The sequence below is a fragment of the Pogona vitticeps genome, chromosome 6, assembly GCF_051106095.1.
Source record: "Pogona vitticeps strain Pit_001003342236 chromosome 6, PviZW2.1, whole genome shotgun sequence".
In the NCBI taxonomy this organism is placed as follows: Eukaryota; Metazoa; Chordata; class Lepidosauria; order Squamata; family Agamidae; genus Pogona; species Pogona vitticeps.
The window spans coordinates 66,171,612-66,197,440 of NC_135788.1; the positions used below are offsets into that span (position 1 = coordinate 66,171,612).

Below are 25,829 nucleotides of genomic sequence, written 5' to 3' on the forward strand. Positions count from 1 at the left end.
ATATTTTTAGTCTTGTTATAGTGACATAAGAACATACCAATGGTGCAGTAAACCTGTGAATATGCAACTTCATTTTTTATTTTAAAAATACATTATTGAGTCATGATTTTTATGGAGGAAGTGCTGAAACTATAACTTTTGATCCCTTACAAGGATATAAAATTACAGGTGTAGTTTTGATGTGGTGGTGTCTAGTTGTGTAAGCAGGTTTTATGTCCATTATAACAGCTTAAACAAAGGGTTAAGCCTAAAAATTAGGTCTTAAGAGTTTGTGGGTAAGATGACATGTTTGCAAAATCACTGATTTGAATTTCAGGAAGCAAATTAATAGTTGTTGGCAATTATTTTAAATTCATAACTAAAGATCTTGGAAAAACTCCATTTATTGAAATGATAATAACTGTTGCAAACTGTAGTTTCTCTTGCTATGTTCATAAGATGTAAAACTGATACAGAGACTGAAAAAGGAAATGTCTTAAAATGTTTTCCTTACCTGAAAGTTTTTAAATTTTTGCAGACGATATCAGAAATTGCAGAAGATAATGAAGCCCTGGTAAGATTCTGATTGGCTCATGACCCTGCAAACTTCCTCCTCTTTGCATGATTAAGTTCCAGGCCTTCCCGCTGATTTTATTTATTTCATTATATTTTGGTCCAGCAAATCTTCTGCTTCTGCTTCTTACTCTTTACATGCTACAAAACTACGCTACATGCCAAAGATTAATTGTGCAGCTTTTGATTGTTTTTATTTTATTTACTTATTTTTGCATTGCTTGTGGAATGACTACTTTCTTTGCCTGTAACTGCTAAAGCTGAGCTCTGTCTTCTTTGAACCATACATTCTTTTACTGAAAGAACAAAAGTCCTCACCACTTTTGTGATGTTGTAGGATCTAATTATAAGCTTGAAAAACATGCACTATTTTCAGGTGCTAGCCTGGTGTTCTCAGGACAATTTGATGGGAGTGACCGCTCTCAGTCACTTCCATTGTCATTGTCTTTACATGATACTCATAAGTCTGAAGAGGGAAAGATCCAGCCTGTGTAAAGATGAATGGAGATGTGAACAAGAACAGTTTCCCGTGGTTCTCACTAAAGCAGCTAGTCTTCATCAGTTGGTCCGTTGTGTGAAGAGAACAATGATGAAGAGGAAATAGGGAGGTTTTGGTGGGGCTCAGTGCTCAAGCATGTTCAGAACACTGGGTTCTCAGGGCTAAATTTATTTTTATTACCAGCATCTAGTAATATGTCTAGAATATGTTGCCTTGAACCAGCAGAAAAATTACAGTGCCTTATTTTCTCATAGTAATGTGATTGATTTTAGTGGCATACAGATTTAAATTTCATTTAAAAGTTCTATTTTTCTGACTATAAAGGATATTGGTTTCAATTAAAGGAATAATATTTCACTTCTCTCCTGCAGCTGCTCATTACAGGTAAAGGCTCTCTCTTTTTGGTCTCAGATAGAGGGCATGGCCTGCAGTTGAATGAATCTATAAGCTCAGATTAATAGTAAACCATGGTTGCTTCCCTGTTTCCCTGTTTTGGAGTGAGCTGCATCAGTTCTTGGGCTCACACATCTACTCCTCCACTTTCACTTCCTTTTTTGCTGTGTACGAGGAAGCACTTGTACCACAGCCTCCCGTGGTATCAGAACTCTGGGGACTGTGGTTTGTTTGAAGTCTATCTAATAGGAACAAATATGGATAAGCTGTGTACGTTTGGAGCTGGGATCCCACTGGGATCAGAAGCAGAAGCTTACAGTCTCCCCACAGTCCTGAAACAGGAGTGGGAGAGTGAGGAGATACCTAGCTCACTGTGGCTCAATCACCCAGTGGAAGTCTGTGACTTCTATTAAATTTTCACAGTGTTTTCATGCCCCCCCTTCCAGATTGATGTTTGACTTAATACATGCTCCAAAATGCCATGCCACCTAAATGATGGACTGATGGTCCAGTCTCTTGCCCAGGAAGATCCCAAGGTTTCCATGGGGGTTCCCTTTCATCATGGAGGAGCCATTGGGGGCTATGGGAGGAGAGTTAATTTCAGAAAACCACCACCAGTGGGATGAAAAAATCACTGTGGCTGGTGATGTGATCAGTTTTATGCAGCATAAGTTAGAGCAACAGGATTTCAGCCATTGTGGTTTTCTCCCAGATGAAGAGTCAGAGCCTTAATATACATGCCTTTTCCACTTACATATTATGTAGTTGGTTGTCAGAAATTAAATGGTATTATATGCAGTGCTAGCACTGTAGACGGCAACATGGCAATTAGTTTTGGGCTGCTATACTGTGAAATTTCATTCACTGTGTTGAGTAATAACATAGACAACAGGAATTGGCTAGGGTATGAACCGTTCACATGTCACAGCCGGCAGTGTGCATGAAAGAGTTATATATTGTTTCTTCACACACCTTATAATTTATTTATTACTTTAATTTGTATACCATCCCATTAGTGCTAAAGCACTTTTCTGGCCATTGTATAAGCAGTTAAAATAAACTACAACAAAGCATTAAGCAGTAAAAGCAGTAAATTGTTACACAACTAACAAAAGCATAATCTGAAAATTTAGAAGCAAAGCAGTTCTCAGACTGAAGCAGAACATGAGGTAAGCCATATAAGGTTTATTATGTGACTTATACAATCCTGCTTGGATCTGTATTTCTTTCATATTGTTGTAGCAGACACCCTGCCTTCCAATATATGTAATGGTATTAGCCGGCATCAGTGGGAGTTGTTGGGAGGCGGAGCCAGCTATATAGAAGCTATATAGAAGGGGGTAGCAGATAGGAGGCAGATAAGGAAGAGAGAGAAAAGAGAGAGATTTGAAGAGAAGGTTTGGGTTTTGAGGCAGAGAGAAAGTTTAAAAGTGAATAGTGAGAGGGTTATTGGCATTTGTTAAGATAGGAGTTAAAGAAAAATACTGAACGCTTTATGTAACTTTAAGAATGTATTTAAGAATTATTCTGGAAACAACTTGTAATCAATAAAACTGTTTTTATTTCAAAGTTAAGTACTGAATGGACCTCAGTCTTTCATAGGACACATAGTTGGTATGAGCCTCATGGCGCAGTGGTTAAAACGCTGTACCGCAGGTAAAACTGTGCTCACGACCTGGGGTTCAAATCCCAGGTAGCCGGCTCAAGGTTGACTCAGCCTTCCATCCTTCCGAGGTCGGTAAAATGAGTACCCAGCTTGCTGGGGGGGGGGGCAATGTGTAGCCTGTATAATTAAAAAATTGTAAACCTCCCGGAGAGTGCTTGTAGCGCTATGGGGCGGTATATAAGTCCAATAAATAAATAAATAAAGAGATCAACTGGTGGCAGCGAGGTAAAGGACCTGTTAGGATACTCGCCTGAGCTCTGTGTTTGTTGAAACAAACAAGGGCCATGGGATAAACATCACGATTGTGTTTATAGCCATGGGGGGGAAAACTGTTGAGAATGACAGGCCTAGTGGGACAGAGCAGACTTTGCAGAACACATGGCTATTTACAACCAGCAACTTGACATTGCTCTGTACCCCTCACTTGAGTTGACCTCTAGTAGGTGCCTCAACACCTTTTGTTTGTTTGTTTGTTTGTTTGTTTGTTTTAAGTCAGTGCTGTCAGGCAGTTATGGGGTTAGTGATTACGCTGAAATGCCCTAATGCCACAAAGGGGGTGCAGCATGAAGAATGAGATATTCATTGCCTTTGATAGAACAGATCTTATGTTTGTGAAGGGCAAAGCAGGTAGCAGTCCTTGGGAAATAAAAAGATAAAGTAGGGGTTAAGAAAGGTGAAAGCCGGAACACAAGAAGGCAACAGGCCAAGAATAGCAAAAAGATTACTTGACCTTTTCTTGTTTCTCTGTATGTGTTGCCAAGAGAGATCGGTGTTTGAATGGTTTAAAAGAGAAATTCTGTGAGTAGAATTTGTTTGAAAAAGATAAGGCAGATGACAATAGTCTGAGGAAGTGGGTGCACACAGTAATGTGAAAAAGCATAAGTGTTCTAATATTGCCTTGAAATAGTTTGCCAAGTATTTGAATGTCAAATTCTAGTCCTTAAGGACAAATGAATAGCTCCTATATTTGCAACATTCAAATGTGGATTTCTCAGTGATACCAGTTTTCCTTAATTGTGGCACTTATAAGTTGCAAAAAAAGAATTAAAACAAAGAAAGAAAGAGTACTTCTGTAACAGAAAATTATTCTAACTGTGATGCCTTCCCCAAAAGAAATAAAGAGTTGAATGTGAGCAATTTTCTAGCTCTTTTCACAAAATATAATTCCTAGAATTCTGTGGGAGAGAAGGAATAACTTAGGTAAATAGAAAGAAGACTTACATTGATGTGAGACTTTGGGGCCGGGGAACAGGTTTAGAACCAGTTTTGGAGTCCTAGAATCTTCCAACCAGCATAGATATTTCTGGAAGTTGATATCCAAAAAGTTTACAATTTTCCAGGCTCTACTTAATGTAATACTAAGGTTTTGTTGCACTGGTTCTCTAGACCTGTGAGAATTGTGGATGCCATAGAGAAGGCAGAAAAGATCAGCTTCAAATCAAAGTTCTGACCAATATAAGTTTTCACACCGGATAAAATAATTTTAGAAGTATTACTTTTCTATCTTGAATATTTCTAATGCTCAGAATTGGATACATATATATTCTTGACAAAGCATTTACAGTGTCTCCAGAAGGCACAGTCTTAATATTTTCCCAGAGGTTCACTGTGTTGGATTTGTCTCTGTGTCACAACTGAATAACAGAGCACATGGTGCGCCTGAATGACATGCAGCATTCTTTCCGTCTGATCTCTAGTTCAAGGCAAGAGAGCTGCTGCTTGTTACTGAAACTTGTTTGGGTCACTGTACTCACTTCTGACACTAGATTTTTTTTCCTTTTGTATCTTATATTATTTCATATCAGTTGTTTCACTTCTGCAAGAAATCTTTATTCAAAAATATGAATCATAGAAATGCGTTGTGCCTCTCTCTGGTTTAAAGAACCTTTTTCTTGAAGAATTTTTGTTTGTTTATTCAACAACAAAAAGTCACATGGCACCTTTAAGACTAACAGCCTTAATATAGCATACACTTTGTAGACTGATGCCCACTTTCTTGGATACATGGAGTATAATCATGAATAATTATAGTCTGCAAATCTAAGGAAGTGGGCTACAATCCACAAATGCTCATGCTATAATAAATCTGTTCATTCTAAAGATGCCACATGTCTTTTTGTTGTTTTGCTCTCATAGAATAACACAGTTGTCCCTTTAAAAAATTTGTTTATAAAGAAGGATACCCTCTGCCTATCTCACCATATGGTACACATGGCTGCTAACAAGAAACAACAAAACATACATACAATAAATGTAATAAACCATCAAAAAATACAAAATAAAAAGGAGTAGGTAAAAATAAATATAACTTCTTTACATGAGCCAGCATTTGTTTACATATCAAAGATCTGCCTGTATAAAAATATATACAGGCTGCAAAAATCAGGTTAAATGGACTTTTCTTGGCAGGACATCTAGAACTTATGAGAAGTCACTGAGAAGGACCTACTTCAGATTCCTAAGGAACGTGATTTACACATTAGGAAGATAGAAAAAAAGAGACCTCTCCAGTGGATCTTAAAGGTTGTACACAGACATATAAGATAATGTCATATTTCAAGTCATTTGCTGCAAAGATTGGTAATTGTATAGTGGGCTGGAACCATGTAGTTCAACTGTAGACACTATCTGAATTGTATGAGAATGGGCCATGTGGAAGGAACTGCAAGTTGTGTAACTGCCCATATGGACAACTCACATACTGAAGAAATATGCATGTATCTCCACCCCCATTTCACAGTTACACAGCTCAGTCAAGGTGCCACCAAGAAATCTCAGGCTTCAGAGAAGGAAGGTGGGCTTCAGTGTATCTCCCTGATACACATGGGAGACAGAATAACTTCTTATCTTGGACAATCATAATTGACGCAGAGAAAACAGCTGATACGGCACAGCTATATGCACATTTCTCTCTCAATTGAACCATGACCAAAGATAGTGCAATGTATTGTGTGATGAAAATGCTGTATAAATTAAGAACAAATGCAGTTTGTGCAGCAAATACAGCAGTTAGTGTAGCAAAGATAACAGTGGCACTGATAGCAGTAACCTTGCCTTTCCGGAATGGCAACATACTTCCATTGCTTGCATTGAATGTTTTGTTTTTAGTTGTCTAAATAAAGGTATCTCTTCTTCTACATTTGGATACACATTTTAGATTCCAGTTTTGCTGGTTCACACCTCCATTCTCTTACAGGTGTGATCCTGAACAAAAGTGTTCCATGTTAGGGAATTTATGATCCATATAACTAGGAGCAAAACGTCTCCTTCTAATCCCAGAGGCTGGATTTAGCGTTTTAGAGTTAATAGTGTTCTATTTGTGCCTGCTGGTCTGAGTCTCTCTTAAGAAAATAACATTTAAACAGGGACTCTATTTCCATCTGTGATTCCATGTGTTAGTAGGACTGCATGATTATGCAATTATTAAAATTTCTAAAGTAAAACTGAATTTCACTGGGATTTTATTTTTATCTTTTAGAGTTGGGCAGGGAAATTTACTCAGTCAGCTGAGGTGATGGCCTTTCACTGCTAAGCTTATCCTCAGTGATTGACTTGCCTCCACTGATGAGTCCTGTATTCCTCTAATTAGAAACCTTTGTTTTTCAAGCAACAGATGGAGTGATGTAGTTAACAGACAGTGTTTGATCTAAATTTAAATGATATGTATATTTAATGGTGTCACTTAATTTTTAAAAAGTAATAATTGATTCTAAGTTCTGTCTTGAATACATTGTAGAGTCTGAATCACACTTCAGTGTTCAAGGCTGTACTCAAATATTCATAGCGACATATGAGGTCATTGTTAGGAAATTCCAGAGATGACCTCACCCTGAAGCAAAGTATAACTAGCCAGATGAGCTTTGCATTGCTCTGCAACAGCCTGCGAAACTGTTTTTAGCAGTGAGATGCATCTCTTGGAAGAAAGTCATCCAGGTTTTCCATCTCATCTAACTGCCTTTGCCGTGCTGCATTTTTTACCATCTGATGTTTCAGTTATTCAGCATAGCCCAAGCTATTTTGCTGCCAGAGGAGAAGCAACAAATTTTCCTTCCCTTCTTCAAGTAAGGGTATCTAGTACCCAAGGTGAAAAATTCCACATGTGACTCTCTCTACTCCTGATACCAAAAATACAAGAATAATACATTAAGTACAATATGTTACGGACTGCTGCCTGAGCAGGCCATGCATGAAGTAAAAGTTGCATCATGCAAAGTACTTCCATGCTGGAATTGTGTGCATGCCATCACATATGACTAGTGGGCACTGAATGTATGTGTTCAGAGGTGAGTCTGAAGAAGGCACTGCATACAGGACCCTGTTGAAGATGAGTAGGTCTGGCCCTTTAAGCTACTTAGGTTTTGAGATGGCTCGCTCAAGAACAGTGTGCAAGCCATTTTAAGTTCCTTGGCAGATGAGTGGGCTCTGTGTAATAAAAACCAAGAGAACATACCACCAGTTGAGGCAGCTTGAATTTGTTATGCAGCATAAAAACATTTCCTATGCCAAAGGAGAGGTTATGACTTGGTGGTAGAGTAGTCCACGTCCTGCATGCAGAACGTCCCAGAACTGTGTAGTTTAAAAGAAGAGGAAATAGAAGATTCAAAAGACCTGATTCACTGCTGGGATATAGAGGCAGCCGTAGGCAAGAGTGGAAAAATAGCCAGGTTGTTTGTCTAACTTGATACAAAGCAGAGTTTGGAAACTTTACTTGATTCTGGGAGTTGTAGCCCAAAGAGATAATCATGTAGGAAATGTGAGCACAAGGGAAATATACCAGTCATTATATCTATGTCCATCATGCACTGTCATGCGAACAGGTGCGTCACAGAGACTGGCTTTTCCCCATTGGAAGCTGTTTCTGTAGCTGAAGCTGTCGCATATAAATTGGGTTGGAGTTGTGTAGATTTGTGTTTTGATTCCTGTGCTCTCAAGGGAGTTCTGGAAGGTGCAATCCAAAACCATAAATCTGCACACCTCATAATTAGTCCTGGCATTGCAACTGTGTGCACAGATTCTCACAAACAAGTTCCATTGTTTTGAGTAGCACTTCCACCTAGGTTTGTGGAATAGGATTGGAGTATCATCAATTTAGTTTCTTTCTCTGAAGTCTCAACTTTCCGACACAGTATTATTATTATTTTTTTGCCTCCATCAACTTTGCTGGCCTTCCTGGAGAAGATTTTACGGTGTTCTTCTGACATCTAGTGGCTTAAGGATGATTTTTTCCTACATAGAAATGCAGAAGTGCTTGCCAAACTAGACTTAACATATGTGCCCTTTTCCAAATCATAGGTAAAAGTAAAGGTTCCCCTTGACAATTTGCTAAGTCGTGTCCGACTCTAGGGCACAGTGTTCATCCCTGTTTCCAAGCCATAGAGCCAGCGTTTGTCTGAAGATGGTTTCTGTGGTCACACGGCCAGCGGGACTAGACATGGAATGCCGTTACCTTCCCACCATGGTGGTACCTATTTATCTACTCGCATTTTTACATGCTTTCGAACTGCTGGAATCATATCTATTTATACCAAATCATAGCTAGTAGCAATTTTGAGGGAGGAGGCAATAACAAATTAATAAAACTGCGAGCCATCTCTAGTGACATTTATATTCACAGCTAATTTTAAGGAGCGGGGGAACGTTAGGGAGCATGGGTTTTTCAGATTGCATTTTGTGTGATGGTGTCTTGTTTCTCAATTAGGAGGATACTCTTGTTATTTCTCCATTATGTGTGAGTTTTTAAATATATATTTTGTTAGCCTACAATGCTAGAGTATTCTGCAGTTATTTTAGTCTGCAATACTATAATAGGTGTCATTGTGTCATCTTGGCTAACTGCTAAGTTTAACATGCACAAACTTCCAAAACAGTAGCTGCTACCATAATTTGTGCAGCATACCTTATGTAGTATGCGTGAAGATGCAATTTTTTTCTGCTTCTTCTTTTTTGCTACAAAGTTCACTCTTTATCTGTGTTTAATATATGAGGAGCTGTCAGATAATCTAAGTAGCACTTAATGGTACTTCATATTAGAGATATGCATTTGGATTTGAAAATGTTTTGACTTCACTGAATAAGTGTCATATTTAGGTAGCTTCGAATATATCTGAAATTGATAGTTCTGAATAGCTGTAATAATTCCTAGTATTTTGAGTCTCATTTGCTCCTATGGATTAGAAAGCAATGGGCTAGATTTCTGTTTACTAGAAGAAGTGAACGTGAAACTTATTTCTCTGGTACCCTGTAGTGATTCCTTGAGAAATGGAACTTACAAATACTCTGACACCAAGGGGAAAGGGAACATTATTCAATGTCTCCTGGTTGGGGTTGCCATGGGTTTCCCTAGGGAGGGGTGGCTGAGGCGAGAGCGAAACCTGTAAATGATGTCAGTCTGCATCAATGAAATCTAGAAGCAGGCACAGACACCAGAAGTTATTTTCCCCTCATTGGCTGAAAGGTGGGCATAGCTGCTTATAAAAACCCCTGAACCTTTGTTCTGGTGCAAGTCTCCTTTTTTTTTTTAACCTTCAACTTACATTGACATTCTCTACATCTTATTGCATATTGTTTCCCTGTTGATTTATAATGTATTAATCTATTAACCTACTAATCCTAAATCTTATTCCTAACTATATGAAGGTTTAGGATTAGTAAATTCACAGATTAATATACAGTCGTGCCTCGCTTAACGAGTAAATCGCTATACAATTAGGTTTTTGCAATCGCAAAATGATGGTCTAAATCGGGTTTTTCCGCTTTGCGATGATCGGTTCCCTGCTTCGGGAACCGATTTTTGCTTTACAATGGCTGCTGGCTGAAGAAAATGGCCCCCCGCTGTTTTCTAGGACGGATTCCTTGCTTTACAGGAACTGAAAAGGCCATCGTATGGAGGATCTTTGCTGGACGAGCAGGTATTCAGCCCATTGGAATGCATTGAATGGTTTTCAATGCGTTTCAATGGTTTTTTTAAAATTTCGTTTGATGTTTTTGCTCTACAGCGATTTCACTGGAACAAATTAACGTCGTCAAGCGAGGCACCACTGTATTGTAAATCAACAGGGAAATGTTATATTATGGCTAGGGTGCTATTATGTCAGACAGGGGGAAAAGATTGCTCTAAGAGGGAAACATTGGCACATGAAAGGGAAGAGAGATGGTGAGTTGTTGTTTTAGTCATTAAGTCGTGTCCGACCCTTCGTGACCCCATGGACCATAGCACGCCAGGCCCTCCTGTCTTCCACTGCTGGGTTTGATCAAATTCATGTTGGTAGCTTTGATGACACTGTCCAACCATCTCGTCCTCTGTTGTCCCCTTCACTCATTCCCAACATCAGGGTCTTTTCCAGGGAGTCTTCTCTTCTCATGAGATGGTGAAAGTATTGGAGCTTCAGCTTCAGGATTTGTCCTTCCAGTGAGCACTCAGAGTCGATTTCCTTCAGAATGGATAGGTTTGTTCTCTTTGCAGTCCAGGGGACTCTCAAGAGTCTCCTCCAGCACCACAATTCAAAAGCATCAATAATTCGGCGGCCAGCCTTCTTTAGGGTCCAGCTCTCACTTCCATACATCGGTACTGGAAAAACCACAGCGTTGACTATGCAGATCTTTGTCGGCAAGGTGATATCTCTGCTTTTAAGATGTTGTCTAGGTTTGTCATCGCTTTCCTCACAAGTAGCAGGCGTCTTTTAATTTCGTGGCTGCTGTCCCCATCTGCAGTGATCATGGAGCCCAAGAAAGTAAAATCTGTCACTGCCTCCATATCTTCCCCTTCTACAGTGGGGTCTTGACTTGAGAACTTAATCCGTATTGGAAGGCGGTTCTCAAGTCAAAAAGTTCTCAAGTCAAATCTGCATTTCCCATAGGAATGCATTGAAAACCATTTGATCCGTATCTGCTCTTTTCCGTCCATAGAAACTAATGGGAAGCTGCTATTCCGCCTTCAACCACTAGAGGGGGATATTTTGTTTCTTTTTTTCTTAGGTCAAGAAAGGTTCAGGGAAGGCAGGGAAAATATAGTCCAGGCAGTACCAGGCAGTCTGAAGACTCCCAATCCACTCTCTAAATGCTGGGAGGAGTGAGGAAGCAGACAGGCACCCTTTTCACTTAACTGAAAGTTCAAATTTTGCACTTTCCCTGCCTCCCACGTGGGTTTTTTTCAGTTCTTAACTCAAATCTAAGTACTTAAGTCAAGTCAGTATTTTCCTATGAGAGCGGTTCTTAAGTCAAAATGTTCTTAACTCAAGCCGTTCTTAAGTCAAGACCCCACTGTATTTGCCAGGAGGTGATGGGACCAGTGGCCATGATCTTAGTTTTTTTGATGTTGAGCTTCAGACCATTTTTTGCGCTCTCCTCTTTCACCGTCATTAAGAGGTTCTTTAATTCCTCCTCGCTTTGTGCCATCAGAGTGGTATCATCTGCATAACTGAGGTTGTTGATATTACTTCCAGCAACCTTAATTCCAGCTCAGTATTCCTCCAGTCCAGCCTTTCGCATGATGTATTCTGCATACAGTGGTGCCTCAACTCATGAACGTCCCTGCTTATCACCATTTCAAGTTACGACAAGCTCCGGCCGGAAAATTTTGCTTCAACTTGTGGCCGGAGCTTCCACTTACAAACAGAAAAAGGCAGGGAAAAAGGTGGGAAATTCAAATTGCTAACTCTAGGTGGCAATGAGGCTGCTTCTTTGTAGCTTGTTCGCCCCAGCAATTAGAGAGTGTGCATCAGAGGAGGCTTGGGACTGCCAGGTGCTGCTTTCTGGTTCTAAGTAAGTACATTTACATGGCTTTGCAGGGTGGGTTTGGGCTGCAGGGGGGTTATGTTTTTGTGCTGTTTTTTGGTGTGTTTATTTTTTCAGCTTGCTGTGATGTTTATTTTTGGTTTGTTTGTTTTTAAAGCCCCAGCGCCTTCGGAAGGGGCTGCAGTGTGCTTAGTTTTGGGTACTTTTCTTTGTTTGTTTGTTTTTTGAAGCCCCAGCGCCATCGGACGTGGCTGCTGTGTACTTAATTTTTTTATATTTTCATTTTTTGGGATTGTTGTTTTTTGTGGCTGGAACAGATTAATTGCGTTCCAATACATTTCAATGGGAAATGGTGCTTCGACTTACGACCATTTCGAGTTACATCCATCTTCTGGAACAGATTAAGGTCATAAATTGTGGCACCGCTGTATAAGTTAAATAAGCAGGGGAACAATATGCAGCTTTGTTGTACTCCTTTCCCAATTTTAAACCAATCAGTTGTTCCATATCCAGTTCTAACTCTTGCTTCCTGTTCCACATATAGATTTCTCAGGAGGTAGATAAGGTGGTCAGGCACTCCCATTTCTTTAAGGACTTGCCATAGTTTGCTGTGGTCCACACAGCCGAAAGCTTTTGCATATTCAATGAAGCAGAAGTAGATGTATTTCTGGAACTCTCTGGCTTTCTCCATAATTCAGTGCATATTAGGAATTTGGTCTCTAGTTGCTCTGCCCTTTCAAAATCCAGCTTGTACTTCTGGGAGTTCTTGGTCCACATAGTGCTGAAGCCTACCTTGTAGGATTTTGAGCATAACCTTGCTAGTGTGTGAAATGAGTGCAATTGTACGGTAGTTTGAGCATTCTTTAGCGCTGCCCTTCTTTACGATTGGGATATAGACTGATCTGTTCCAATCCTCTGTCCACTGCTGAGTTTTCCAAACTTGCTGGCTTATTGAGTGTAGCACTTTAACAGTATGATCTTTTAAGATTTTAAATAGTTCAATGGAATGCCAATACCTCCACTGGCCTTGTTGTTACCCATGCTTTCAAAGGCCCACTTGACTTCACTCTCCAGGATGTCTGGCTCACCATCAGCAACCACACTATCTGGGTTGTCAAGGACATCCAGATCTTTCTGGTATAATTCCTCTGTGTATTCTTGCCACCTCTTCTTGATGTCTTCTGCTTCTGTGAGGTCCCTACCATTTTTGTCCTTTATCATGTCCATCTTTGCACAAAAAGTTCCTTTAACATCTCCAATTTTCTTGAACAGATCTCTGGTTTTTCCTTTTCTATTATTTTCCTCTATTTCTTTGCACTGTTCATTTAAGAAGGCCCTCTTGTCTCTCCTTGCTATTCTTTGGAAGTCTGCATTCCATTTTCTGTAACTTTCCCTATCTCCCTTGCATTTTGTTTCCTTTCTCCTCTCTGCTATTTCTAAGGCCTCGTTGGACAGCCACTTTGCTTTCTTGCATTTCCTTTTCTTTGGGATGGCTTTTGTTGCTGCCTCCTGGACAATGTTACAAGCCTCCATCCATAGTTCTTCAGACACTCTGTTCCCCAAACTAGTTTTTAAAATCTGTTCCTTAAATCAGAGTAAAACTGTGAATTAGATAATGCTTAACTGTGGTTTGGTGTTAAATGTGAATTCACCAAATATCTATGTAAGCATTTGTGCACTGGGAAAGATTAAGGTCCCTATGTCTCCCAGTGCTGTTCTAAAATGGACTTTTTAAAAAGTGTCTTGTGTACTGCCAAACTTAAGGAACTGTAAGTGAGCTTGTTACTTTATAGATATATACCAGGTGTGTGGAGTGGGAGGAGCTTCATCTAATCCTTAGCATAATTTATTAGTTCTTGTTACATGTATCATCATCTACATCTCTATCTTCACTACTTCTGAAAATTTCTTTCACCACAAGGTGGTGGTGGTATTATTATTATTATTATTATTATTATTATTATTATTATTATTATTATTATTATTATTATTATTATTATTATTATTATTATTATTATTATTATTATTATTATTATTAAAAAACACTAGGCACAGCCAAAACGTATAAAAACATTGACTGGTATCATATAGCTGCCTAGAGTGGTCGAAATGACTAGATAGGCGGGGTATAAATACAATAAATAAATAAATAAATAAATAAATAAATAAATATAACAGATACAAGTTAAGTATCTGTTAAATATCAACGTGTTATGTATGCTCTTCCTAATACTGCCATTTTCTGTAGCTCTGATGGTGTGATTTCTGAGATCTTCACCTGCTTATAGTACTGTGTGAAGTTTCTTGATATTGATATTGTTCCCAAGACCCCAGTGACTATGGGGACCACTGAAGTGTGTTTCATTCACAAGAGAGATGTTTTGATTGCCGGGTCTCTGTATTTTGTTAGTTTTCCAATTCTTTATTGTCAACTCTGACATCACTGTCGTCATCGTGATGATGATGATGATGATGATGATGATGGTGATGGTGATGATGATGATGATAGTAACACGTCTAAAAAAATAGGAGAGCGAAAATGAAATTTTCAGAGATTTCTAGCTTCTGGGCGCTGCAGACGTGCAATAACTAAAAGAGAAGGTATTGTTCAACTCTACTGGGATTTCAAAAAAGCAAGAAAGGATGATAACAAGGAGATGACAAATGTGCACGAACTGGGATTGATAAGAAACAACAAAGCTCATTAACACAAAACCGGCTGCTTAGGAAACCTTAATCCTCTCCTACAGGAGAATCCAGTATCCTGGACAGCTAATGTGATGTCATAATGCAGGTTGCCATAGAGATAGTGCATTGGCTTAGTAATTCAGCTAGGATATCATGCCTTCCTTTAGTGTTTTTTGATGTGACTGATCTCATGAGCTTTTTTTCTAACTACACTGTTTGCTTGGCTGAAATGTTCTGGCCTGTGCATTAAAGGGAAGACCAGGAGAAGGGACCTGGTTAGCTTTTCAGTGGAGAAGAATGATAAAGGAGCAGATATCTTTTACAATAGAATTTGACCAATTAATATCTTGATTTGCTTTAGATGCAGTTTATATTAATTAGATCTAGATATTGTAGATATGCTGGTCTATGTCACAATAACGTTCAATTTTTTAAAAAAAATACTTATTGTTTAGTGTAACATTTATTGTCAACACTTCTTTCTAGCTGCAGTGGGGTACATAACTGGTTCTAAGCAATATAGCAGGGGCAGGGGGATTTGTAAATGTGATATACTTTTTGATCTTTTAATTGTAGATGAGAGTTTGTGGCATATACAGTGGTTCCTCGCAAGACGATTGTAATTCGTTCTGCGAAAAATGTCGTCTTGCGAAAACATCGTCTTGCGAAACGTGTTTCCCCATAGGAATGCATTGAAATCTAATTAATGCGTTCCTATGGGCAAAAAATTGTCATGTTCTGAAATGCGGTTTCCCATAGAAATGCATTGAAATGTAATTAATGCGTTCCTATGGGCACAAAAAAAGTCAGAACAAAGTCAAATTTGGTTTACAAAGGGTTTATTAAGTGCTCTTTAAAGTCATAAATACTGTGCAGGTGATTTCAGAAATTTCAATTAATAAACTTTTTTATAAATATCGTAGAAAAACATTTAAAAATCAACAAACATGAGGCAGGAACATCTGCCTTCATTGAAACTGAACAGAAACAGTCGCTAACAGTCATTGGATTGTGCAAACTCTTCAGAAAGTGCATAAACATACAGAAACCAACAGTACAGAAACTTTTTACATTTCACATTTTAAAGTGAACAAGTGAGGCTCTAAACCACCAGGACCAGTGTTTCAATTTAGGAAACTGGAGGCACACAGAACTGTCCCCACATCACAGCAGCAGCCTTCTAGGAGGACGAGGAGGAGGAAGAAGGCAACTGGGCACCGCTAGTAGAAGCAGCAGGTTCCTCTTCCTGTCTCAGCCTCTTCGTGAGGAACCTCTCCATAGTCAGCTGCTTCTGCTGCCTTTTCAGCATCCCTCTGAAAGGGGATATGACCCTTGCATCAAACGTGTTAACAAGGTTATGTGCCACAGCCTTGTCAAGGTGGTATTGCTGTGCTACAGTCTGCATGTTTTGCCACTGGTCTAAGAACTCTTTCAGTTCCCTGGTGGACAGCTGTTCCTCCCCTGGCTCTTCTTCCTCTTCCAAAGAGGCCTGCTCCTCCATAGCCTCTGCCTGCAGCTTGACCAGCTCCTGGTTGTGGTCCTCCACTAGTTCACAGATGTTCTCCTCTGTGACCTCAAGGCCCATGTTCCTCCCCAAGGCAACAATGTCCTCCATCACTGTTGACTCTGGTGCAGGTGCAGAAACACCAGAGTCACTTGTTGCCACACAGTCTGGCCAGAGGTTGCGCCAAGCAGAGTTCACGCAGGGTGAGGTTGGTGCCTGAAAAGCTCCTTGGTGTATCATTTCTGGAAATTCGCAATCACCTGCTGATCCATTGGCTGGAGTACCAAGGTGGTGTTAGGTGGCAGGAACATTATTTTAATGAAATTGAACTCCTCCAACAAATCTTCCTCAAGGCCTGGAGAATGAGCTGGAGCATTGTCCATAAGGAGCAGGGCCTTTAGTGGCAGGTCATTGTCCAGCAGGCACGGCTTGATAAGATTGACGCAGTCCACAAACAGGACACGTGCGACCCAGCACAAGCTAACCCCCTAACTTTCCCATACAACTTAAACAAATTTTAAAATAAAAAATAAAACTTGGCATAACTTCTCCCCCAGCACAAGCTAACCCCCTAACTTTCCTGTGCAACTTACGGGAAAAAAAAAACTTGTCATAACCCCCCCAGCACAAACTAAGCCTACCACCTTTCCTCTGCAACTTAACAATAAAATAAAATAAAAACTTGGCATAACCCCCCCCCCATCAACACAGGAGAATAAATGCACACCTACCTTTTGCTGGCCAAAAAGTTCTGAAAAACTTCAACTTCACCAAAGACCACACCAACTTCTCCAAAGACAGGATGCCTCCACAACATAGACCACAGCAAACACAGGATGCCCCACAACACAGACCACAGTTGCTCCTCACGAAGTCAACCTTAGAACTGCACGTGGAAAAGTGAACCCAGGCTGCATTGGGGAGGTTTTTTAAGCCTCCCCGGCACAATGCACAATGCATCCTGGGTATTAATATTTATTTATTTATTTATTGGACTTATATACCGCCCCATAGCACTAGAAGCACTCTCCGGGCGGTTTACAATTTTTAATTATACAGGCTACACATTGCCCCCCCAGCAAGCTGGGTACTCATTTTACCGACCTCGGAAGGATGGAAGGCTGAGTCAACCTTGAGCCGGCTACCTGGGATTAACAGTTGAGATTTGAACCAAAACAACAACAACAATTAAAAAAACTGAAGAGATTTGTCTTGCAAAAAAGCGTCCATTAAAAAAATCGTCTTGTGAGTCATCGACCCAACTTTCCAAAAAATCATCTTGCGAAAATCGTCCCTAAAAAAATGGTCTTGTGAAAATCATCCATAGGAAAAACCGTCTTGCGAAGCGCCACAGCGATCACAAAAAACAACCATCTTGCGGGTTTATCATCCCATGAGGCAATCGTCTTGCAAGGCACCACTGTATCTCCATCGTACTGTTCCTCTATTAGACACAACCACACTTTATACTGAAGTCAGCCATAAACAGAGCTTTTTACCATGATTTTGGAACTGTGGTTAGAAGTTACTGTTCAAACTCTGTTAATAACAAACCTTATTTAGGGTTAAGCTGGTGGTGAAATGAGCCCTGTACGTGTTTAAAGTCTAGTGAAGGAATTTCTGTTAGAACAGGGACAGTGTGAACTTGTATCCAGTTTGCATGTGTCCAAAAGCAAGAAATGACTGAAACAACAGTGGCTCCATGACTGGAAAAAGAAGTGTTTGTTTCATTTATGTCCTCTGTCTTTGAATGGTCAGATAGAAGTGGACACAAGTAATTTTTTTCTTGGGCACTACATGGTCTTTTTCTCCCAGAATACAGATACATCCAATTTTCTTCAAGAGGTACAAGACATTGAGCACTACCTGGAATCATGTTGATGCTTTGCCACCGCTGCTGCTGCTGCTGCTTCATGGTGTCCATATTATTCTGTTTCTGCCTCTTCTTGCATATCCTTGCTTTATAGTTCCTTTCCCCAAAAGGTTTCCCTGTTGTTGTTTTTTTAAAATTAGTCCCACATAGAATCTACTACTCATGTCTCTTGCAGCTTTGGAGATATGTTATCCTTCACACTTACGGCATTTGTTGAGCTGATGGATCATGGAATTGTATCCTGGGACACATTCTCTGTGGCTTTTATTAAAAAGGTAGGTTTATGTTTCACAATAAGAGCTAGGTGGGGTGAAATGGGATCAGCCACATCCATTCATGCACTTGTCCTACTTGTCTATCAAATTATGAGTAAAGGGCATGAGGGAGTTCTTCATGTCATGGTCCATTCTGTCTTGGATGTAGATGCTTGGCTAATAACAGATAATTGGGAGTACATCTAACAGACTTGCCCCATCAAGTAGTTGTGGTGGCTGGGGGATTCTGGGATTTGCTGAAGTATTTATTTCAGCTCTACCTAATACTGTATCTTCTGGCTGTAGTTTCTAACTATCACAGTATGGCATTTCTGAACTGTAATAATAATAATAATAATAATAATAATAATAATAATAATAATAATAATAATAATAATAATAATAATAATAATAATAATAATAATAATAATAATAATAATAATAATAATAATAATAATAATAAAATTTATTGTCATTGTAAGTACATACACAGTATACCATACAACGAAATTCACAATTTATAGATTTTAAAAACCAGTTTTGTCTGTAGTGTTGGCAAAATGGTATTTGGAACCAGCTCCTAATTTACGTTCAGGGTCTGGCATAGGAATCTTTTTAGAGCAATTCAGTATACGTTGCTCTTTTTAGAATAATGCCCCCGTAGGGTTGTTCTAAAACATAAAATGAGAATTCATATAATCATATTTGAAGAAGAGGGCGATACAAATGTAACAAATGCTACAGATTTGGAATTCATTGATAAATCACAGCAAAATTTTGCTGCTACTCTCAGTAAGAACAATAAAATGGGGATTTAATGCCAAGAAATTTGTCCAGTACTGACTTCTGCTAGATAGTTCAGATAATGCTCTTATTTTAGAGACCTGTTGCAATTTTTAAAAAAATTGCTTGTGGGTTAATGTTAGGATGGGACATAATCCCACAGAAAATATAAAATATTACTAAGAAAAATGGTGGATAATACTGAGTCTGTGCTGCATTGGATAGAGATTGTTTGGACACGTGTCATTGACATGTCCTGTAGGTAGAAAATTATGAAATGTGATCAGGTATGAAAGGATCATTTAATGTCTCTAACCTGAGGGACACGAGTTAATTGTAAACAAAATGTCTTAAGATTCGGAGAGAAACAACACATATTTAATTGAATTTACTGAAGGGAATTGTTTGGAGAAATTCAGGAGATGCTGCTGCTAGTTTTTTGAACCAAATAGTACCTTGAGATCAACAGTTTGTGGACATAGTACTTCAGTTTCTCAAGAAATTGTAAAATGACTGTTGGTGATGTTAACATAGTACGAGTTGGCTATTAACTCCAGTTTCAGCAGTGAAATGTGGAATATTGCGCTTCCTTGTCACACATGGAATCCACCAGTCCCACCTTATCACTGTTAATAGCATTATGCAGTTACACATGTACTTAACTTAATCATACTTTAAACAAATGTGAGGCCATTTTTATTTAACTACAGTGGACCCTCTCCTTAAGGAATTAATCCGTATTGGAATGGTGGCTGCAAGTCGAAAAGTCTGTAGGTCGAATCTCCATTGACCTACAATGCATTGAAAACCGATTAATCCCATAACCAGCGGTTTTTATTCTATTTTTGTTCCATTTTGGGTTTTTTCTGGTCTGTAAGTCGATTCTCCGGCTGCAAGTTGAATCTAAATTTTGCAGCCAGAGAAGTCTGTAACTCGAAAAGTCTGTAAGTCGAGCCATCTGTAAGTCGAGGGTCCACTGTACTTGATACCAAGGATTTATTGTTAATTTTAAAAAGTCCCATTATTTATGTATTTTGCTGTAATGTTTCCTTCTTATCCAACATGGCCTAATACAAGAACATTGATATATTTACAGATAGCAGGTTATGTGAGTAAATTTCCTACTGACATTGCTATCCTGCAACGGTCATTAGCAATCTTAGAGTCAATGGTGCTGAATAGCCATGATCTGTACCAGAAGGTGGCACAAGAGATAACCATTGGACAGCTAATCCCTCATCTCCAAGGGTGAGTAACATTTGACAGTGTTTCATTGAAAATATTTTTATTATTATTTAGTCTGGAAATAAATAATAGAACAGGTATTTTTTTTAAAAAAAAACACCTAAAATTTGCATTAGGTTGTCTTGCAGTCTGTACCATCTGCCACAACCAATGTTTTTACATATATTTGATAAGGGGTTCAAATCCTCCATGAATAAAAGGAAGGGTGCTGTTGCTCCTTACATCACTGAAATTGATTGGCTGATGGGCAGGGAGGAATGAGTTGATCCAATTTGATAGGTAAGCTTAAGCTTCCTTTTACTTCCTGGGGAATACTTGTACTTTTCAAATATAATATATAACATATACTGTTAATATCTAATATTATAATATATAGTTTTGTTTTAATGTTTAGTAACATAATTAAAATTATCTATTTTGTTCAGCCATAAAACTCACTACAAGGCCTCTTCTAATCTATGATTTGGAGAGAATAATAAGTTTTCCCCCTAGTATTGCAGATATTCTTTATGTTTTTAAAGGTTATAATTGCACCTAAGCATGCCACGGGTAATGCCTAGAATGATTTCTCAACTTAAGGCAATTTGCCTCCAAAATCTACACTGGTTAGCATTATGCCAGAATAAACATGCAAGAAGATTTGACAAAATCTTAACACTGTTCAACCATAAGTTTGGTTAGGTCTGCGGTAGTAAGATCTGGCTCTTAAATGTAAACCTGTATCTGTGCATGTACATTAAAGTGACAAGGTTTTCGGGTAATTAACTCCAAGAAATTGGGATTCAGTGAGATTAATATCAGATTTTAAACTAGCTCATAGAAAGGTTACACCTTTAATGAAAAATTAGATCATCTCATGGTATGTCTGCATAAACTTGAAAAGAGTGAGACACAAATATAAAGTAATGCAGTTAGGGTTATGCACATTATATTAATTCAGAGGCTAAAATCCTATTGTACTTGGTATAGCTTAAAGTTATGCCTATAAAAGTTCACAAAGAGTTAAACTTTGCCAGTTTGTATGTCTGATTGCATAACTACGTAATTTGTGGAACTGCTCCATGGATAAGACTTTTACCATTGTACACATTTCACAATGGCTTGCACAATTTCAAGTTATGCAGGTATAGCAGTTCAACAGGATTTCAGCCAGAAAGTAATTTTTTGAGGTGTTTTAAGATTCTCTCCAGACATTCCAGCAACGTATACATACAATTTGACCTTCACTTTTCTCTTTTATCTCCTGAAAAACAGTTACACAAACACAGAGAGTATTTTCTCATATTTGACTTTCATGTACTGTTCTTACTGATTTGAAATTGTATTCTGCTGCAGGGCTGATCAAGAAATACAAACATATACTATTGCTGTGATAAATGCACTTTTTCTTAAAGCACCTGATGACAAGAGACAGGTGAGCAGTTGCTGTTAATAACTGTACTTGTGATTTTTAAAAATAATAGGCTTCTTTATTGTGATATCTAGAGCAGGTATAGTGATACATATATGTCTGCACTTCTTAACCTTTTCTTTACCATGGACCCCCTTTCAATATATTTTGTTGCCGAGGACCATCAAGACATAACTCAAGATTTAAAACTCAAGATTTAAAATATTTATATAAAGTTTTTCATGAAGGGTCTTCATATTCGGAGAGAAGGGAGAAATAAGATAATTTGTTAATGCACACACTCCTATTAAAATATTTTTATTGGAATCATTCCATACAAATCTAAAATAATAATAACTGCAAAAGATCATAACATTTCTTCAAGCCTTCATGGACCCCCTGTGAGGACATCTGGAAATAAATGATAGAACAGGTAAGGACATCGCAACCCACCCACCCCGAGGGGGGCATTCACGGACCACAGATTAAGAACCTAGGGTATAGGTAATGAGAGAGATGAGAAGGCAAGTAATCAGAAACAGAAAGGAAGAGGGCAGGTGGAGAGAGCTTTTCTTTTGGTATACAGTGGTGCATCGCATTACGAATTTAATTCGACCAGCGAAATCGCTGTAGAACACAAACGTCGTAATGCGAAAATAAAAAACCCATTGAAAGGCATTAAAACCCGTTTAATGCATTCCAATGGGCTAAAAACTCACCATCCAGTGAAGATCCTCCATAGGGCGGCCATTTTCAGTGGCTGTCTTGCGAGGAATCTATCCCAGAAAACAGCGGGGAGCCATTTTATTTACCTGGTGGCCATTTTGAAACTGCTGATCAGCTGTAGGAAAATCGTCGTTTTGTGAAGAATCGGTTCCCGAAGCAGGGAACCGATCATCGCAAAGCGAAAAAACCCTATTCAGACCATCGTTTTGCGATTGCAAAAGCAATTGCAGAAACGTAATGCGGTTTCATTGTAATGCAGGGCAATCGTAAAGCGGGGCACAACTGTATATATATGAGAGATGGGAATTCACAGCCCTCTGGATCTTGTTAGATTTCATTTTGTGGACACCCATAGCCAGTATGGCTGATCGTTATCACTGAGGAGAACTGGAGTCCAATAAAATCAGGAGGGCCACAGGTTCTCCATTCCAGCATACAAAGAAATGTCACTTAAGCCCCATTCAGACATGATTCAATGAGGTGCTTGTGAACATGCCTCCACGATTGTGTGTTTCATGGTTACAGTACAGGATCTAAGAAGGAAAGGTTCCTGCTCAAGTGTAGCCTTTAAACATGATGAAAATTTATATTCTAGGTTATTCCTCACACTCAGAACTTACACACAAGCAGAAATCTCTTGATTTCTGATGCTGTAACCATGGAGAGTATAATGATGGAGAGCATAGGACTAGATTCTTCCTTTAAATGCAATCACAGCATCCAGTAGAAAAGTACCTAAATAGGGCAGTAGAAACACTTGAAGTTGAGTGTGGCAGTCTTTAAGCACATTGAGCTGAAAGCAATTAGGGAAAAAAACAGGTTTATGCTTCAGCTAGGTAACTACAAGGGACAGGAACTTATTCTTAGATATACCTTTTGGACAGTTAGAAGTTGAAGTGGTGTATATGAAAGTTTGTTAGCGAGCTGTGGTATGCTGCTAAAAATAATAATCTTATAGTAAAATATATACAGTTGTATAGAATAACAGTTCATTTGGTTAAATGTCTCTGAATTGTATAATGCTGCAGATTATTTCTCTGAATTATATAATGCTTCAGAGCACAGAGTGCTGTCCTCTGAAGATGCCGGCCATAGATACTGGCGAAACGTTAGGAAGAACAACCTTCAGAACACGGCCAAAGAGCCCGAAAAACCCACAACAACCTTCAGATTATTATTTTTCAAAGAAACCTGCCCCCCCTCAATGCTTGTTGAGGCTGCCATTCTGGAACTAAGTATTTCCTCCCATTTGAAGCAAAACACAAAATATTGGCCAGAATTTTGTTGGCTTTTGCCTAACGTTTGTGCAACTTGCTCTTTCTAATTGCAGCTAATTGACAGTTGCTGCAGCATGTCTCAATCACATGCCTGGTCGCATGCCTGATTGTGCAACAGAAATGCATCCCAGTACCTCATCAATCAGCTGCAGTTAACTGTGGCAAGTTACAGTAACCTTATGCAAACCCAATTGAAATGTGGCCTATATCTCTCTAAAAGCTTTTCTTCATTCAGATATTGACTGTATTGTTTAAAATGCAAAAAGGTTGGCAGTTCTGGTGAAAAACCAAGTTGAGAGACCACAGAGTTCTCATGACATAATATCAGTGAAATGATCAGTGTCATTCCTATCAGTCTTTAGGGATAGATCTGATCTGTTTCTCCTTATATTTTGTTGCACAAGGTAGCCATTGGAAAATAAATATTTTGCTAAATAAAACGCTTTTCAAAGCTGTGTATTGATAATGCTTCACTGGATTTTAACTTTTCCAAAATGTTATTTCTTTTCAAAATTAGGAGATGGCAAATATTTTGGCCCAAAAACAACTTAGAGGTATTATTTTGCAAGTAAGTAGCTCTTAATTCTTCTGTGTTACATACTGATTTTGCAGTACCACAATAAATTAATTTATGTTTCTCTGTTCGCTATATTAAAGTGGATTTGAAGATATTACATGATAGGCAGGGGTTTGGGGTAGTGCAATTTTATGCAGTACGTGACCCATCAAGCAAAAACATGGTCAGCAGTGATTTGTTTTATCCTTCAGTAAGCTTTGTAACATGTTTGCTTTCCACTATCCTATGCAGACAGCAAGAGCAGGTATTTCATTGACCTTTTAGCACATATGACTTGTATGTTTGGTTTGGAGGGACAGAAGTTGTGCAGCCCTGTCCTGGGGGAAAGGAAAGATGGAAGGGAATGAAAAGATGAGCAGAGCAGTTATAATAGATGAGAAATCGCTAGAAAAAGAAGACAGCCCTACTCACATGCATCTCCAAATGGTCAAAATTCTTTCGCAAGAATGGCTTCTGTGCCTTGTCATGCTTAGGTCATGGAAGATTGTAGGTGAGCTATTTTATCTTTCAGAAATATTTTGTCTTCCTTACCCCATCACATGCACATAACCTTAAACTGAAGAATATTAGAATATTGTTGCACATACTTATTCAATTTTTTGGGTTGTATCCTTAGAATTATCCACATTCATTGAATAATTGAAGTCAGTTGTCAAGGTCCCAATCTACTGATGTTGTTGTGAACTTCAGGATACCAATTATCTTTATCTCAGCTTCAGCCTATGCTTAGAGAGGATTTATGTGATCCTTTGGGACTTCTGAATCCTCTTGCTTGCCTAAACCTAACAATTTCCTAACCAGCTTTTCCAGCTTGGTGCCTTCCAGATCATACTTAGCCAGCAGGATAGATGAACGAAACACCTAGCATCTTTTGGGGCAGAATCTGAAATGCAAGAAAGCTTCAGCAGAGGGGCATTATTGTTCTCCCTGTCCAAAATGTTTGCTTCAAGTGCTCCTTGATTTGTGCATCTTGCAAAGCCAGTTTGATATAATTAGTAGCTCTGCAATTTGTTCTGTGGTTCTGCTATATGAACATGTAATTAAAAAGAAAAATTTAATAGCCCCAAAAGCATTCTCGGTGTGAGCTGTGTGTTTGTGTGTTTTAGGTGAGATGAGGGCAGGGAAGTGTGTGGCTCTCTTTATCCTTACTTAAAACTGAGAACAGGATGAGAGGGTCCTCTGTAGGTACAGTCTCTAATAAGGACTGCAAAATGATCAGATTTAACATGCTTCCATCAACTGGCATTAGACTTCATTAGATGAAAAACATTAATTGATATGCTTTTCAGTTTTTGTAGCTACAGTGGTGCCTCACTTGACAAGGATAATTCATTCTGTTCAAATCGCTGTTAAGCGAAATCCTCATCAAGCGAAATGAAAAAGCCCATTGAAATGCATTGAAAACCAGTTCAATGCATTCCAATGGGTGAAATACCTCAGCGTCCAGTGAAGATCCTCCATAGGGTGGCCATTTTCCAGTGCCTGCAATGTGAGGAATCCGTCCTAAAGCACAGCCGGGAGCTATTTTGCACAGGGGCCGGCCATTTTGAAACCTGGTGATCAGCTGTTTTTGATCGTTAAATGAAAAATCGGTTCTGGAAGCAGGGAACCGATCATCGTAAAACAGAAAAACCCCATTGAATCATCGTTTAGCGATCGCAATAGCGAG

General features: G+C 38.9%; 1 protein-coding gene across 1 annotated transcript in view; it reads left to right on the top strand.

Annotated features, from left to right (window-relative positions):
* Positions 1-25,829, top strand: part of ELMO1 (engulfment and cell motility 1) — a 427,005-nt gene that overhangs the window by 153,400 nt on the left and 247,776 nt on the right. The window contains exons 7-11 of the mRNA XM_020788158.3: positions 518-553; positions 18,084-18,183; positions 20,042-20,193; positions 21,526-21,604; positions 24,101-24,151. Coding sequence (XP_020643817.2) covers positions 518-553; positions 18,084-18,183; positions 20,042-20,193; positions 21,526-21,604; positions 24,101-24,151 — 418 coding nt within the window. The remainder of the gene's footprint in view (positions 1-517; positions 554-18,083; positions 18,184-20,041; positions 20,194-21,525; positions 21,605-24,100; positions 24,152-25,829) is intronic.